General features: G+C 37.6%; 1 protein-coding gene across 9 annotated transcripts in view; it reads left to right on the plus strand.

The window, feature by feature from the left end:
• Positions 1-1602: 1602 nt before the first annotated feature.
• Positions 1603-18770, plus strand: part of ETV1 (ETS variant transcription factor 1) — a 74161-nt gene continuing 56993 nt past the window's right edge. The window contains exons 1-5 of one of the 9 annotated variants that reach the window (XM_027821654.3): positions 1603-1760; positions 2201-2335; positions 3100-3187; positions 4966-5013; positions 14795-14848. In XM_027821654.3, the coding sequence (XP_027677455.2) occupies positions 2291-2335; positions 3100-3187; positions 4966-5013; positions 14795-14848 (235 nt within the window). In that variant the 5' untranslated portion in view covers positions 1603-1760; positions 2201-2290. Of the gene's footprint in view, positions 1761-1943; positions 2068-2200; positions 2336-2443; positions 2645-2711; positions 2867-3099; positions 3188-4965; positions 5014-5184; positions 5530-14794; positions 14849-18770 lie in introns of those variants that run through there. The other 8 variants (XM_043541129.1, XM_043541130.1, XM_043541132.1 and 5 more) reach the window with 8 other exon arrangements.

Here is an 18770-nt window from a genome sequence, read left to right on the forward strand (position 1 = left end):
ACAACAACAAAAAATAAACAAAAACTCCAAAGTAGTAAAAGTCTGGAAGTAGAATCTGCTGGTGATAGTATATTTTCTCTCAGAAGCAAGAGAGAGAAGGCCAAAGAGAATCCCAAAGAAAGACAAAAATGAAGAAAGAGGGAAAGAGTTGTGCAGAAAAGTGAGACAAATTTTCTTGATCCCAAAGTAGAGTGTAATAAAGTTACAGTAACTTTCAAAACAAACTATACTAAGATGGAAGCAGTAACATACAAATCGTTAATAACTGCAGACTATTTGTGCAAACCCATTTTCACTGGTTGCATTTACACCAATTGCAGGAAGACCAGAGCATCTAGAATAACCTGAGAAAGGAGTCAGGGTAAATATTGGATCCTTCCAGATTTTGGCTCCATTAATTAAATAGAGAATACATTTAGCTGCTTTGACTGAACCTTAAAAGTCTGAATCATGATGCATCCCACCACAGCAGTGCCACAGATAACTGGATTTAGCACCTGGTTCCTGCCATACCCAGAAAATGTTGATCTCCCCCACTCTGCAAATGTAACTGCCTCAGTAGAGAACAAGCGTTGACGCTCTCAGAATGCCAATGGATCTTGGTACAGCAAAGATACAGATCTGGCCAGCTTTTGACTCCAACCCTCCAAATTCCATTGCCTAAAGAGATTCTTTATTACAACACTTCAGAAATCCCAGCACAACAGCACCACAAAAACCCAGTTCTGGCACCTGGATCCTGCTAAATTTTGGCTACAAATCCCAGAAATGGTGTCATCAAAATAAAAAGCAAGTGTTGCTTCTACTAATCAACTGAAAAATCTGGATCTGGATAAATCCCGATGAAGGAAAAATGCAAAAACTCTAATTTGGCGCTGATATCTTGCTGTATCCAGCTAATTTTTGGCTACATACCCTGCTTATAGTCTAAATTTAGTACACATGCAGTTTCTCCTAATCCATCAAAAAATCCAGATCCCTATGTATGAATCTGATGGTACAGTTTCTGGGTTTGTGGCCAAAATTTGGCAGGATCCAAATGCTAGATCTGATGCTTTTTGTGCTGCTGTTGTACTGGAAGGTGTTGGTGTTTGGTATGCTATAGAAATGGACAAGCATGTTCTGTATTTAGGCAGTAGAATTCAGGGGTCTGAGGCCAAGTCTTGGCAGGATTTGGCAGGATCCAGATGCTGGTCATGGGTTTTTGTGGCACTGCTGTGCAGGGATATATTTGCATCTAATGTTTTTTGTTCCTGGCATAAGAGAGAGCCAAATTGGTTCTCTATTGAAGCAGTGGCATTTGCAGGTTGGGGGCCAAAAAACTGTCTGGAACCAGGTGCACGATATGGGTTTTTGTGGCACTATTGCACTGGGATGCTCTGGATTCTTTCTGAGTGTAAAACAAGCAGCTACACTTGTTCTTTAGTTATGTAGTAGCTTTAAGGGAGCTAGGACCAAAAATTGGGTGGACCCACCAAAATCCGGCAGGATCCAGCTTTTACCTTTTTCCCTGAGGGAGAGAGGCAGCCTGACTGACAGGCAGAAATCTGATCCTGTGAAAGACACAGAGAGCCAATGGGAGGCAGAGATCCATCAGTTTGGACTGGAGGCCCCTGGAGGAGAACCAGAGGAAAAACCACCGAATTGAGCTCTGTCAGTGGCGCTTACTGCTTCCAAGGGGGAAGTGCTGGGAAATAATTAATGTTTTTATTAAATTTGGAGGGAATTTTTTGCAGCCGATCGCCTTGCGTTACCTTCAGGTGGGTCTTTCCAGCAACTTTTTACGTAGCTCCAGATAATTGCATGGTTGTGGGTTGCAAAAATGATCCTTTAAACCAGGATAGCTGTGTCTCGCTCGCTCGCTACTCCCGTTAGGTGCAAAGCGAGTCATGTTGTTCGCCATTACTAGTTCTGCACACGTTTGCGAATCAGAGCTGCCAGTTACACAGATCGCTCTAGGGATACAGCAGGAGTGTAAATAAATACCTCGCCTCTCGTTTTGCTTGCCGCTGCTGTAAAAAGTGGGGTTTGCTCCGTGTTTTAACCTGGCACTTGCTTAGAACCCAGGTGAAAGCAGGGCAGGGAGGGTTGTTTTTATGAATGGGACTCTTTGAGGTTAATTAGCTATGCAAATTCAAGCAGTTCATTCATGGTTTCGGTTTTTTTTTAAATCTAAAAGCCATCTTGTATTCCCCTCTAGGCTGATTGGAGAGCAGATCCCGAGGAAATCTTCAGGTCAAATGCCCAGAAAATAAAAACACTGAGCTAAGACTTGTGGAAGAGCCGCAGAATGGATGGATTTTATGACCAGCAAGTGCCTTACATGGTCACCAACGTGAGTGATCAGTTCAAAAGTTGGTGTTTATTAACTTGACTCCGACTTATTTCTCTGGGGCAGTTTTGCGTCCATAGTATCTGCTTTGTTACCGCTGTAGGGACGACTCTTCATCTAGGGGTCGTGCCTGCAAGATGGGCTTATCGTCTAGTTATTTGAATAACGCAAAATATTCTTTAAAGCCAATTTTTGGATCATTTTTTTCAAAAAAGTAAAACCATGCACACGATCAGTAGAAGAGGAGGGCACCGGCAGCAGCTGCATGCAAAGTTTCTGGCTGTGTTTGCCTGCAACACCGAGAAGAATGAAGTTGAGGCAAACGTTAACACTTCTTGTTTTCAGGATTTTTGCAAGCAATTTTACAAATAACGTTTGGAAACAAACCAGCCTGCTAGAATGTCCTTATCCGAATTCTCCTGAACAGTTTAAGCAAAGGGGATTTTTATGCTATTGTGTGCCGGATTGCTAAATATATATGTTAGTACTGTGTTGCAGCTGGAGCATATTGCAAATGTATCTATACTGATAGAGGTATACATGGATAAATAGGAATGTGTTGCATCTAGGCACAAGTAGGAAGGACGTTAGGTACCCAGCATAATCCTCTGCTGTAAATTTGTATGTAGAAATTAAGAATAGAAACTGTAGGATAGTCATTTTCTCTGTGGAATATGTAAAGAATCCATGTAGGTTTTGTTTAAATGTGGAAATCTGAGGGTTGTGTGTGTGCGTGTTTTAAAGTAACTGATCTTTCCTGTTTATAGAATCCGCGTGGGAGAAACTGCAATGAGAGACCAACAAATGTCAGGAAAAGAAAATTCATTAACAGAGACCTGGCTCATGATTCAGAAGGTGAGGGCTCACTCCCTTCTCCCTCCCCGCCATCCCACCCTGCCCGTGATTAATTTAATAATGCAGAGAAGCTAAATAAGACAAGAAAATTGCATTTAAGGTTGTGACACAAACTGGCAAAGGCAATTAACTGTTAAAGTTGCTATTCCTTCCTGACTCACCCTGTTCTGTTTTAGATATTGTTGCACATATGGCTCATAAATGTCACTCACTGAGGTGGGAATTTTGCAGTATCTGACACAGTACCACAAGTGAAGGGTACACTGCAACCCAGCATCTTCACCTTCAGGCCTTGCCTACCCTCGGCTTCTTTCACATTTTCCACTATTGCTACCAGTGTGCAACTCCACTAGTGACAGCAAGAGTGCCAATGCTAGTGAAGACCAGCGGCTGGTATTCTAACCACGGTGCTTGTGCAGGGCTGGAGGGCAAGGGCAGAACACCAGCCGTTTCTGCTGGCCTATCATCTACACTGGCATTTGCACTATTGATACCACCAGTGGAGTTGGTGCTGGTAGTTCCTTCCATCCATGGGAAATTTAAGCGAGAAAGTCTAGTTTGGACCAGGCTTGGGAGGGCCCAACTTTTTGTAGTCCGCACTCATATAACAGCCATGTTAAAGTCAGTGGCACTACTTGCGTGAGTAAGGTGAGCATGATGTACTCCTACTTGACAAGGGTCAGTGTAGCTTCTACACATACTCGCCAAACCCATGTAACCCTTCTAACAGTAAGATGAGCAGAGACCCCTGAATCGGTGTGCTTAAAATCCCTGCAAAAATGCCCGTTCACAGCACACATCTAAAGCAAAACCACTTGCTGTTTTTACTTAGTGCCAGAATAAGCACAGGGCATCATCCCCTCATGTGGACTGATAGCCTGTAACATTTAAACACATATCTGCCAATATCATAGAAAAAGGAAGTATCTTTCCAAAAGTTAATAACCTTCAAAAACATTCGTTCATCGGTTCAGACATCATGCTAAGTTTTAGCTCAGAGTAAATTTTCATACTGAGTTGCTAAAATCTCTGAAAATAGGGACCACAAATGGGATCAAATTCTGCCCTGACTTACACCCAGTATGACCCCATGCGTGTCAGTGCGGTTGCATGGGATGTAAAGCAGCATAACATTTCGTCCATGGGCGAGGCGGTGCCACTTTAATTTCAAATCTATGTATGATGCTAATATAGTGGAATCAATATGTATCAAAGCAGAATTATCACTAAAACATAAAAGAGTAACACCGTACTTAACTCTATGTCTAATAGAGCCGCTGGGTGTCTTTCCTTTTACATTTTGTTTGCTATATTCTGCCCTTTACTTATGTTGGATATGGTGTTTTAAAAAATCAAATCCCTACTTAGGCAAAATTCCCAGAGAAGTCAATTAGAGTTTTGCCGGAGTAGAGATTGCAGGAAGAGGCCTGTATTGTGTAAGGAGAAATAGATCATTTGAATGAGAGGTTATCATCTTAACTTCTCTCTGAGTTACTTAATAGGCGTTATTTGCTATAAAAGCAAACTTAAAAGATTGTGATTATTATTTCAGGAGTCAATTAAATATTACTGTAGTGTGTATACCTCTTATGGAAAAAAGAGTAGAATAATCATTAATTGCAATCAGGATCTATCTGTTGTTTTTTATCAGTATGTAAGGTTGCCAAAGTAAAATTCACAGGCATTGTTCTTCAGGAAAATATTTTTTCTAGTGTAGTTTCATCTTATGGGAAGATTAAAGGTGTGCGTCTTTTATATGTGTCTTTCTCTTTCTTCAGAACTCTTTCAAGATCTGAGCCAATTACAGGAGACATGGCTTGCAGAAGGTAAGGGGGAAAACTGCTTGTAAAAAGAGGAAAAACAACTCTGGAGAAAAAAAAAAAGTCCTGAACTTGCTGTCTTAATGTTCAGCCCAATTAATTGAGCTCTAAAAGAGCCACCTCATGTGTCATGCATACATTAGAGCCTCTGATGAGTTTGTCTTTGGGGACTCTGGGGCTGCTCTACCCAGTGTCATCACAAATTACCAGGAGAAATTGCTTCCAGCTCACAATCACATCTGCTTTTGGCAAGAACTAATGCACCAAGACTTCAAGTTCTAAGCCTCTGTTCAGATTTTAATTGCAATTGATCAGGTTTATATTATTGTACCTCGAGAGACTGCATACAGCCAGAACTGGGCTTGCTGTTTCCTTTACAGCAGCACATATAATTATTTGGTGTTCTGGTGGAGTACTTTTCTGATGGCAGAAATTAGTTTCTCTGGGTTCATCGGGACGGGATGCTTCAAGATTTAAGTGCAAGTGTCTTCTTTCCACCTTGTTCACAACACAGAACATTAGGTGTGTATCAAATACTTAATAAGGAAAGATTTCTTTTTTCATAAGCCTTTTGATATTGTGTATAAGTTAATTTTTTTCTTCATGTCTTACTTTTTATAGAACTGTATATTGGGAACTAATTGGAAATTTGAGATTTGTCATTTTACATTTTTTGATATTTCAAGTAACCCTTCAAGGCTCATGATATTGATTGAGATTGATGGTTTTAAAAACAATAATATTGAAATCTGAATTTAGATTAGCTATTGAGATATGGGTAATAAAAAAGAGGACATACTGTTACAAGAGAACTTCAAAATTTAGAGAAGCTTTCTGCTGCTCGAGGTGTATTTGTTCACTTCAGTAATTTATGTTTATTATTTAATACTGTTTATTTTGAGTATGAAAATTCTTATGCATTGTCTGTCTCATATTATATTAAAGATTTTTTTTGGTTGAACTTTAAATGGAAAACTTTTATAGCCAAATTGAACATGATTTTGATTTAAACTAACATAATTTCTGTGAATTTATCCTGATTTAGGCACTGTGGGTGTTCATGTGTTTTATTTTTAGCATATTATACTAGGATTATACACTATTGTTGTTTACTGAATAGATGTTTTGTTTCTCTGGGAGAGGGGAGAATTGCACGCGACTGCTTGCCATGGAAAGAAGGAAATATTGCTGGTGGCTACTTGGCATCAGGCTGATTTTTTGATAACCATGCATGTTGTTGGTCAAGCTGTTAGCCTGTAAGTTTGTTTGTTTTACTGATTGTTTTAATTCTCTTAGCATGAATTTTTGCCTTTAGTATGTGTCTTTGTCAAGATAGAATCAAAAATTCTTTAATGAACTTATGGAATGGAGTTGGAATATAAGTATTAGTATATTTTTTAAATCACTGAAAATAGGGTGTATTGCAACAGGATAGTCTTATACTATAATCATCAGATAAAACAGTGACTGTCTATCTTAAATGGTAATTTTATCAAGGATCTGTTACTGTGTCTAATCTCATTCATTTTAACAAACTAGAAGGTTGTCAAAACACTAGTTAAAAGGTATGATTTTTTTATGATAAAACAACTTTTAGTTTTACTTTTGGTGGCATGAAACTTCTTTTTGTTCCTGGAAATGATAAAAAAAAATTATTCTAAATCAAAAAGATTCTTGGCAGGTTGGTAATGTATGTGCAGAGCCGTTTAGTAAATAGAAAAAAAAATGGAAATCAAGATAGACTTATGTCATTTCTGTCGGTATACAAAGGGTTGTAGTGGCGATTTTTACTTTTGAACTACTTTTGTTTCTTAAGAGTAAATGAATTTTTTTCAGTGCTCTTAAGTTTTCCCTTATGTTTTTAAACAGCGACTAGTTTGACAGATCAAAGCGAGGTGTCTAGACCTTTGTAAGTTAGGCTGAGGACAGCTTGTAAATACTGTTAATATCATTGGTAAGTATAAAAAGTTACTTTTTATCAGGAAAGAAATACCCAGACTACTGAGTTTTACATTTATATTTAATTATATATTTCTACCGAGTATTAAACTTACATATTATACGTATTCCACTATTATGAATATGTTTTAGCAAAACTATAAATTTCAGCCCACTACCATTTTAGTTCTCATTTAAAACAATCTGCCTCCCCCCCACAGCTTTACAGGCTTTGCAGAGAATCTGTAAGAGCTTAAGACAAAAAATCAGGACTCTGTTTCTGATCCTGTTTATAGCCTCTGACGCCTTTTGTAATTATGATGTTTTTAAAAAAATCTTCATAAATAAAAGTTTGTAAACTTGCACTAGTATTTACAATATACTGGTGTTAAGGATGCTATATTTTAGCTCTGCTGAAATGACTGCATAGATGACTTGTTTACCCATTGCTAGATTTGTCCATTTATGTCCTCCTGGACCTTCATAAACTAGAATTCTGCCAATTTGGCAGCATCAGTAATGTTTACATATTTCTTTTCATGATGCTCTGTAGCCAGGAAAGTGACCATGAAATTTTAAGAGCAATGGCAACTGACCAGGTTTCTCCCGCGAGTTCAGAACCCCATTGGGGAGTAACCAGGTCAGAAAATAAAGAGAGTCAAGGGAGTTACAATGTATCAAGGGAGTTACAATGTATCACACGTGAAGAATGTTTCAAAAAATTATCAAGGCGCCTTTCGTACTTGGGACGTTTTAGCCAGCATGTTTTTATGGAACAGGGTGCTTTGTTGTTTTCTGTGAAGAATCGTAGTAATAAACAACTAAACACAAAGGGGTTTATTCTCTTCTCAGTACTTGTACACAACTTCTATGGTAAATAACAGGATTTGCAAATGTATATTAAAGGACAAAAATAATCCAAAGTACAAAATGTAAACAGATTATTGTATTAGTTTATCTAATATATTTATTACCACCCCCAACCCCAGAAACTAAATGCCACTTGTAGAAAAGTTATGATGTGTTATACTTGCTTCTGCAATACTTGAATTCTACAAAATAAGTAGCTTTTTCTTCATGTTCTATTAAATGTATCAGGAAGAACCCCCACATTATTTTGAGGTAAAATTTAAACTGAATGTGGTTTCCCAAAATCAGTAGATGGGGGATGGAAAATAATTTTGAACTATTTTCTGATGCCATAATTTGCAAGTGGAAGGATTTTAATAATTGTCTCCACTATTAAACTTGGCAACGAAGAGTTAAAATTGCTTATCGCCAGCCAAGACAAATATTGTTCAGATAATGTCTTTGTTTTTTTATTTAAGTACTGTGGCAGCTACATTTTGTCATGATAATATTGTATAATGCCTTTATTGATTCTGTATATTTGGAATTATATTGCAGTTGGCAGATAGCAATTATTCAGTGACTTGAGATAAATTGGTTCAAATATTAATCTAATGCTATCTCATCATGGTTGCTTCTATGTATTCTGGAACAAACAGGAAAGAAAACAAACTCTTCGCCACGGAAAGCCTGCTATGCGTTGTGGAAGCACTTGGGGTGGGAGAATAATAGACAACAGAAAAGCACAGTATTTATTAAAAATGGCTATTCTAGTATTTCTGTCATTAATTCCTGGCCGAAACTTGATAGAGACGAGTAAAAGGCTTCCAAAATGAATATAGGTAACTAAGTTATTCAATAGATTAACTTTTTAAAACAATAGATCTATATGATGGAGTCCCTTCTTTGGTAGTAACAATGAGAATTTATCACATAAAACTCATTAATATTTATTGTATTTTTTTATCTAGTGCAAGGTAATAGCTTTACAATAAAAGACGCAGGTAACGGGTTTGTTTTCTCACCGCAGTTTCTAGCTAGCCAGGCACAGCAGGGGTGTCTCTCCCAAGTTTTCCAAACTGAAGAAGGCACCCCACACTGATTTCTGTAAAACATTTATATTTCTGCTACCAATTAATGGTTAAATTTGGGAAACCAAGAAATGGTTTCCGTGGTCTCTGCTACCATTGTCAAGTTTGTGTACACATGATTTGGTGTTTCCCAATGAATTATCCCTAAATGCACGTATATGAAAGCGATCACTTAATCTGCATTGTTCAGTAATGCTCAAATTCCCATTTTTAACAGAATATAAAACTTTAGGGCTTGACCCTCAGCCGGTATAAATCGTAGTCGCTCCATTGACTTCAGTGGAGCTATGCTGATTTGCACCAGCTGTGGATCTGGCTTTTTAGCTGTCTGTTGCCCTATAATGAACCCCAGCTTTGGTAAGAACACTAATCTGACTGTCGGGTATACAACCATTAAGTACTGTATCTGAATATATATGTATTTAGTGAATGAACATGGTCAAACCGCTTCACATCTTGGTTGAAGTTTGCCGAGTAGGGAATGTTCTGAAAGGGAATAAAAACATGTTAAAGATGAGATTTGTAGCCCAGTGAATCATTTCCCTTTTTTGGAGTTCTGGACAGTTAGTGGATTTGACTTTTAAATACTTGAAGTGAATGCCTGATTTCAAAAATCTCTGCACAACAAATGGAGAAAAATTGGATTTGGCAAAATGGTGCTAATCTTTTATAAAATTGTTGGTCCTAAAGGTGTGCCCATTACTAATCTGGGAGTTTCTTCTTCGATGAAAAAAACAGATTAGTAATTTTGTCCCACTGCATAGTTACTTACTGACTACGAAGGACATAGCAGATGTAAAATGTGAATGTACATTTTAAACCAACTTCTATATTATTCTGCATAAAAGTTGAAGTCAAAAACAAAGGCCAGATCTTGCAAACCCCTCTTCATCTTAGTATAGATCATTCACACCAAGAATGGCTTGCAGGATCTGGCTCCTAGTTTTTAAGCTACACATACGTTTATATGTGAGAGCAGGTCACTTGGAAAAAAACAAAAGTTTGGTTGCTTTGACAGCACACCCAGTGTTCCCTTGATAATGATATTTGCCGTTTCGTATTCAAAAAATGGTTATTGTCATGCCTTATGAGTACTTCTATATTAACAACAGTTGATCCTTTTTTCATCTTTTTTAAATAAAAATATGCTTCTTGTATTAATGTCTGTACTTTATATAACCTTCTAAATGTTCAAAACAGATATTGAATGAAACAAAGCTTAGGGGCCTCATTACTTTGTTTTGGGGCCTAAAACTTTATTTTCGGGTAAACTGGAAATACATAGTACTACTCAGATTTCCTCCTGTCAATTTCAGATTATTTTGCCACACTGAGTAAATCTTTGTTGTTTTGAAACAAATTGTGTCTAAGTCAAAAGTGAGCCACAAGTTCAGAGAGGGGAGTAGTATAGGAAATGTTAGAATATCTAAAATAAGTTTCTTAAGTGACTCAAGAAGAAACGGCAAGCTCTCTACTTGTCCAGCAACCTTACATGCATGCAGCGGTTAATTTCTGGCAGAAGTTTCTGGTTGGGAAATGAAGGGTTAAATTGTATTGCCTTTTCGTTTATTAAATATGTTCCTTAGTGTGTTTGTGCTACCTCTGAGACAAAGCAATGGAATTGGTGTGTTTATGCAGAAAGTTCAAGTTTACTTTGCTGTTGCGTTCTGGAAGGGTGTGACATGAAAAGATTGTGGTTGAGGCCACATGGTTCATGCTGGACTGTGTTTTTGTGAATGGAGGCAGAACTCCAGTTCTGACTGCTTGTCTTGAGGAATTGCTTAGGAGATCAGCTGTCTCATTCACTGGCAGAAAGAATGACTCATACATCTTCTTCCTTGTTTGGCTCCAGGTCATTGTTACAGTGGCTAGAGCTGGTTTTAATTAAATATTAACTCCTTTTGTACTGGATATTTGTTGGTGGTGACTTTTTAAAAAATTTTTGTTTGCAGTGAAAGAGAGGAAATTGCCCTCCAGTGTCAGGTTAAATTGCTTTTCCAAGTTGCTTTCCATTTGCAAGATATATTCTAAGTTTAGCTTTTTAAAGTAACGTGTTAATATTGTGTCTGAAAATCAAAAACAGGTATTAAGTATTTCTGTGCTTTGAACAGTTGCTATTGGCAAGTTGATTTTAATTGAGTAGGTGATGAGACTGTACAATCCAAACGGATACATTCCCTGTAAAACTAGGATTATAATTAACATTATTGTGCATTTCCCACACACCCCCGGGACATAGTGCTGTAGTCAGAAAGAAAAAAAACTTTTGGTAATAATCTCAGCTAAGGCGACTGGCTGACAGTACAGATGTTGCCCACTTCAAGTATGAGAGTCTGAGACTTGATGGCAGCTTGTCTGTTAATGTGGAATGACCTGATAGAGCTGCTTCTGCTATTACCAATAAAATCTACATGCTTAATCTCCTTAAAAGCCTTTTATTGGGCTTTTCCCCTCCTCCTTTTCTCTAGATCCCTTAATTAAGTAGTGTGGGGAAATAGTCTCATTCTCTGCTTTCATTTCAGACATGTTTTCTAATAGTCTGCTAAATGCAGAGGGAAAAAGTTTTGTTGACTTGTGTCTTGTCCTGAATGTGGTGATAGAAGACCGCTGTAGCTGTTATGAGAGCCTTGTCGAATTGCAGTGTCTATGACTAAAGAAAAGAGGAAACGAATGATATATCCATATATATATATAAATGTGCATGAAGTTGCAACACTCCCAAGTCACATTTTCCTTTCAGAGATCCAAGTTAAGCTGACATTAACTGTGTACTTGCTGGTTTAACTTGTTACAAAGACTCCCTTTAATTATCAAAACTCGGGGTACAAAAGCCCTCTTCTGTTTGAGTAATGTGGTGGTGCACTCAATCCATTCCCTTCTCATAGTCAGCTACTGTTGTAAAAAGTCCGTGTTTTGGGTGGACAGTTGCTTGAATTTTTGTAATATGAATGCATGAATTTCAATTCTGCTCAGTTTTTTTTAAAAAACAGAGTTGAAAAAGGGGCATAAATTGACAGTTCTGATTGCCATGGGTCGTATGGCTAGCGGATCGGTGACTCTTATTTGTGTAGTTTTCGGGATGGGCTCACAGATTTACTTCCTACAGCATTTGTTTTATTTTGGTGCTATGTGGTTTTTCTAAGCATCCCAAGAAAAATGTACGGAACTATGTGTCTGACATTTTTTGTGCATTTTTTTTTTATGTTAAAAGGAATTGCCAGCTTTGCTATGTTCTTCCCTCCCCTCCCACCCCCCCGTGTAGTAGCTTTTCGAGAAGCGCATACCGGCAAATGTATTTAAAACTATTATAGTTTTGACTACATTAGTCACCTCCTATTTTTACTGTTCTTTTCTAAAGCGGTCTGTTTGGGTTTTTTAACTAGGTTCTTTTAACTATTAGGTGTTCAGTAGTACCTTTCAGTAGTCAGACCCAATCCTTCTCTCCTTCACCCCCATGCAAATTAGGGGGGATAAAACCATTGAAGTCAGTGGAATTATGCTGGTTTACAGGTAGAGACTGGAACTGGACCTTAAAAGAAGTTTTTGGTCCTACACTTCTCATTCTCTGGATAGGAAAACAAAGAGTCTGATTCACAACTGTATTACTCCAGTTTTATGCTGGTGACTCCACTGAAATCAATCAAACTGGCAAAAAGCAGTGGTGAATCAGGCCCAGAGGCTGGAGTTGGTAATTTGCTGCGAAGAATGTAAAATATGGTGGGCCCATTTCTGCAACCACCACAAATCAATCTTAAGTGGAGATATTCACATGTGGAGAGCCCATTTATTTTCATAACTAGACCGATATTTAACCCCCTGCTAGCTGCATTTAAATATGACATAAAATTATATATATATATATATATATATATATATATATATATTATATTTATATTTCATGGACAAGGGATATTACATGGATATATCCTATTTATAAACAATAAAGTTAATGAATAGAAATGCTACAAGTTTATATGTGCTCCAAAATTAAAAAAAAAATTAGGAAAGTAAAGGATCCCTATGGTAAAGTTTGTTAACTGGGAGAGCTTGACTTCAAGATTGGAGTTTCCTGTAGCAGTCAAATATTTGGCATATTGAAGGGAAAATTTTAAAGTTCTTACATGCACTGATCTGAATGAACCAACTGAAATTTACAGAGTGTTAATTTTTGTTTGACTTTACCTCTCTTGGGCTTTGCATTGCCCTTGAGTTCATCACTGGTAAGGATGCTGAGGTTTCTTTGGAGGGAAGACAAGTTTAATTCATCAAAAAATTACTCGGAGTATTTGATTTGGTAAATCTGATGTGCATTCTGAAGAACTTTAATTCTTGTTTATTATTTAATTAAAAATGTCTTCAGATATACAGTTTTCTTCTTAAAGGGCTAGTTTTAGGTAATGTAAATGCTAGAAAAAGCTCCAACATCTGTGTTTGCCTCATATTAACATTAATTGCCATTCACATATTTGTCTTAACACTTGAGCTACACCCTTGTTTATAGTTTACCCAAAATTATTTTGTTTTTAAGGTATATTTGCTGTAATAGATTAGGTAGGATTATAAACATAGTCTTTGGAATCTTGAGAGTACTGTTTTACTGCAATATGGGCCTGATCCTGAAATACTTACTGAAGAAAAACTTCCAGTAAAGTCAGTGGAAATTTTTCCAGAATTAAGGAGTTTAGGATCAGGTCCACAGAATATCTTATACCTTTGCACTAAAGGATCAAGAGTGGCTAAGTTTAAAGAGATATTCTTACCTTTTGACTCGCATGCGTAATTCCCATTGATATTAGCGGGTGTTTGGTTTGTTTTTATACATATACCTAGCCCTTAATAGTTCCTAACTTGGAAAGCTTTCTAAAATGATCAAACAACATATTTTTCTTTATTGCTTTTAATAGTTTGATATTCAGTGTTCCAATAAATGGGTATATAACCACTGTTCACTTTTTGATGAAGCATGTTGGGTTACCAGGTCACGGAAGATGTTTTTTTCAGTTGCAGATTACTCTCGTTTTACTTCTCTTTGGACAAGACTTGTTACATACTTTCAAACTGTTCATTTCATGTCACTTTGCCATGGAAGTTCTAGATGAGGTAGTTTGACAAAAGAGCGGTATTTTTAAATTATGGTAAGCTGAGATTTTGCTAACTATGGAGGTATCTAGAAAGGTTACACCATGGCTGTCCCATGACCTGGTTTCTGCTAGTTTCCACCTTACACAATTAAACTAAACAGTATTTCAGCTATATGTCTAAACTGTGCTAAAGCCTTGGATGTTTACAAGGCATTAAGATAATTTGGGGAGACTGTGAATATCTTGACTATGCAACAAAAAGGCATTGTATTATCACCGGGGGACAACCATGATGTTTCAGATGCAGTTGGAGTTATAGTGTTAGTTGAGTCATAAAGTTTCCTAAAAGTAAAGATATTACAGAAGGCAGAGGGACTCTGGTTATGGTTCTCATGCTAGGTACGTATTTTGGGCCCATCTGAAAACAAAGATTGAAATGAAAATTCTATGGTCCAGCCAAAGACTCTTTTGACCCTTTAAAAAACAAAATAAAAATGTTTTCTGCTATTTTGGCTGCAAGTGTTACCCGTAAATGAGTCCAGTTTCTCCTGGAGAAGGAACACAAGGGGGTTAAATGTACAAAGATGGTTTAAACACTGGGATTTATTTTTGTGCAGAAGTCCCAAATACCACTTTGAAAATTGATGCTAAAGGGTTTTAGTACTGGTTGAGGTTGTTCTCATCCCTGATTTCAGTCCTAATTATAGTTGAGCCAACAAAATCCTAGTTTTGACCTTGGCTGTGCTTCAAGGTTAGCACAATAATCTTCACTATGCTTTAGTGGCTTCTCTTAATTTGTCCCCCCCTTTTTTTTCCCCCTTTCTTCAGCTCAGGTACCTGACAATGACGAGCAGTTTGTGCCAGACTATCAGGCTGAAAGTTGTAAGTATAGTATGATTCATCGCTTTCTTAAAATATATATTTATATATATATATATATTTTTTGTCTCAATTTCTAGTATTCATGGTCATGTGACAGTCATGTGACCATTCTATTTGCCTGTCAGTGACATCAGCACTAAGAATAGATGAAGCAAGTAGGGCTCTGAAGTGCAGCCAGCAAAGGTTGTTTTTGCTGAAGGTGTAACCTTTAGCAGGTGGTCCCATTTTTCCGTTTGTCACTGAAGCAGAGAAATTCTCTCTCATTGAGCTCAGTAAGATAGTGGAGCTTTCTGTGTCTCTTGAATAGAGGGAGAAGGATGGTAAGCGCTGTATGGATCCAAGTAGTGTAAAATATAAGCAACTAGTCCCTCGCATAAAAATTACTTGAGATTCTCTATGGGTTTTCTAAACAGCCCTCTTGTTTTGTATTTACCAAATACAGCTAGTCTCTGTCAACATAGTATATTAAGTTATATTAATATATACAGCATGGCTCCATGAACCATATGTTGCATTCCTATCTCAAGCAAAATTTCCTTTGGAGTTAGTGGGAGTTTTACCTGAGTTAGAACAACAGGAATTAGCCCTATGTTGTGCTAATCCACCTGCTTTTTCTGAGCCTTTTTGTGTGTGAATCAGATGGGCATTCTGTCTGGTTTGCCACTTATCTTATTCATGCCAGAAACTTTTTATTTATTTTTTAACACATGCACCCCCAACTCTTTCTTTGCTGCAGTTCCTAGTGTCCTACTTTTCTGCTTTCCTTTTTGAAGTCCCTTCCACTAGTGCTGCTCTGAGGTTTGACTGGCAGCGGATACATGAAGGCAGTGGCATGAGAGACATTGCCTGGTGAGGCCAATACTGTCTTGCATCCTCTCTGTCCCCACCATACACATATCACTCATCTATGGCAAGTCTGGTCTCCATCAAAGGTCACTTCTAGACACTTGTCTGCTTATGGCAGTAGAGTTCAGGGCTGCTTTTCCACTGAGCTAAATAACTTCTATGATTGATCCTACTAGAGAAAATTGCTGCAATCAGCTAAACTGAATACCTGTTAAAACTGACATTCATGTATCATAAAAGTAGTAATAAATGAAGGCATGAGCAATTTTATAATAGAGATCTCAAACAAATTAGAAGAATTTTAAAAAAGGACAGTAAAGGTAATATAGTTCCAGAGTTGCTTAATTTCCCTGCACATCTTGAGATTGTTCAAGATACTTAGATACATTTCCTTAACATAGTTTCCATCGAGTGCACATAACATACATATCTGGCAAAACAGGATTTATTTTCCTGGACTGATTTTATTCCAACACTGAAATTGCTTTTATTTTTGTAATAAGTTGCCTCAAATAATTCCTCACACTAACTCCTAAAGACACACAAATGAATATGGATAATAATCCTTTTGAAATTACTATTTGTATGAAGTTTTCCCCCTCTCTTCGTATAGCAAGTTTGTCTAGTATAATACCAGTGCAAAACTTGTCTATAAATTTCATCCTACATACACTGTTGTGTCCACGTAAAATTTGCCCAGCACAGATCTCTTGTATAAGAGTGCAAAGTTCTGCCAGGGCTTCTATTAACCCACAATTATTGTTCCAAAATAAGTCAGTGATTCCTGGAGAATAATTTGTGAACTGTGAATGAAAAACCCCATCAAAGTTTGTCACTGCTTCTGGTGATAAAGAAATTCACCTAACATGGATACTTCATTAATGCTGTTGTATTTCAGAATTCTTTAGCCACAGCTTACACAGTATTATCAAAGGATCATTTATTTCCTCATTTCAGTTGTTTTCTTTATCTTAAGTAAAGGTCAGGCAAGCTTCCTGGAGAGTACTCTAGCAAAGGTTACAGAGTTTCAAACATAGACTTGGATATAATGTACATAGCTTTGAGCTATTCAGACAGAAATGGGGAACAGCATAAGCAAAGTCAGAAGAAAAGTACAGTTGCGAAACATCACTCCCCCACAATTATGACTACTTCCTCTCGGTTCAGAACTTGCCATTACAATGTATTAATTCTGTTGTTTATAGCTCTATAATGAACCCCCCCGAGCAAGGCAGGAGCACCCAAGTTTCATTGTGTGAGAGAGGTAGAGTCAGCTGTAGGTTCTGTGTCAGGTATGTAGTTTAATAGTGGAGGTGAAGGACAGAGATGTGGCCTTTGGAATGGAGGTCATGGCCACTATGCCATCCCAGAGGCAGCTGCCCCTGCTTGTCTGGATTTCATAGGCCTAACTTCAGTGAGGTTCCTTGAACAAAGCCTCTTTAGTTGGGCTTTATACCAAAGGGTGTGTGTGTGTGTGAGAGAGAGAGAGACAGAATTTCATCCAAGTTGCTTAGAAAACATATTAAAAAAACCAAAAAAAACCCTCCAAGGTTCTGACCTGCAGAATTATAATCTACAAATAGTAGAAAGGAGAACAGTTTAGGTGCAAGAAGTAGTGACATTTTCTTTCTAGCTTTTTCCACTCAAAGATAGCCCTGAGATATGGTATAAACTTATGGTGTTAACCCCATCATGAAAGAAACACTTGCTAATCAAATAGCAGCAGTAAGCAAGATAGGGAAACTATTCCCAGCCACACCCCAAGATCGTAGCAATGATGGCAAAACTCTTGTAGTGCTGAAAACATCAGTGTTGGCGATGATGGAAGCGCTAATGTAGAAGAGATGTTGGCAGTTGCTGGTGTTTTTAAGGACCATGTCTTTTGACCAGTTCTAAGCAGGCTTAGATGACATGGCACTTAAAATACACTGGGTGCCTGCATCCCTCTATTTGTTAGGGCTACCGCTGCTGAAACTGCACTGGTATTTATGACAGTGGGAAACTTTGTCAAAAATACACTGCTGTAGATACACAACCCACCTTGCCTGAGTAAGTGCATGTCTACATGCCATGGCGCAGCACGGTAGAATGTCACTGTCTGTTCACAAAAAACAGGGTGAAATAGGCAAATTTCATTAAAAAAATTAGTTGAAAAATTATTTGCTTTGCAACTATGTCTACAGCTAAGCTTGAGTGTCCTGCTTTGTTGCTTCATACAACAGCAGAGAAATTCCTACTTAGTATTTTGCACAGCTCTTCTGCTTATTCTATATTTGAGGAACAGTGGCTTGATTTAAGGTAAGTGTATGAGAAGTAGCATATATCAAAAATATAAAAAAATACTCCAAAAATGAGAAAAATGCCACCCAGTGTTCTGTAAATGTTGTCTATATTTTTGACTAGTGCTCTCCTCAGATTTCAATCAACCTATTTTGGTGTTGACCTCCAATGTGTAATTACATGCCAGGAAAAAGTGGCCATGTTATCTCTCTGGGATAAGATTTCCTATTGTTTAAAGTCCATTGACACGTACTGATGACAGGGGCCAGATCCTGCAACCCTTTTAATTAATGGTATAGATCTCAGAGATGCGAGGTGAGGGAGAGTGGGCCCCAGACTTGCCATTGTAGGAGCTAAAATTGTATTTGCTTGAAAGCTTGTTTAGTTTGAGTGGAGATTTTAAAACTTTACCCTGCCTCCTCCCATTGTTTGATGTTATCTATGAAAGACACAAGAGGAGGTAGGCAGGCTTTGATAAAATTGTCAGATGGCTAAAGGATGTAGCTGGCAGTGAAAACTCATACTGTCAGCAACATACTGATTTGTAAAGTAACCTGGTTCATTTGATTATAAAAAGGGATTACCGCTGCATCAAACTAGGAAGTCTGGTCCCTTAATGGCATAATTGTGTGATTGGCGTTTTGTTTCAGAATTTTTATTTACATTGTTGCTTTTTGGTGTTTCTCTATCCCTTAAAATGTAGATTCATGATAAACTTTTCTTTTGTCTATTATTGAATTTTCTTCTAATGAGAATTTGTGCTGTGCTTTACCAGGTGGCCCAGGCTCTCTCTTCA

The sequence above is a fragment of the Chelonia mydas genome, chromosome 2 (genome assembly GCF_015237465.2).
Source record: "Chelonia mydas isolate rCheMyd1 chromosome 2, rCheMyd1.pri.v2, whole genome shotgun sequence".
Classification (NCBI taxonomy): Eukaryota; Metazoa; Chordata; order Testudines; family Cheloniidae; genus Chelonia; species Chelonia mydas.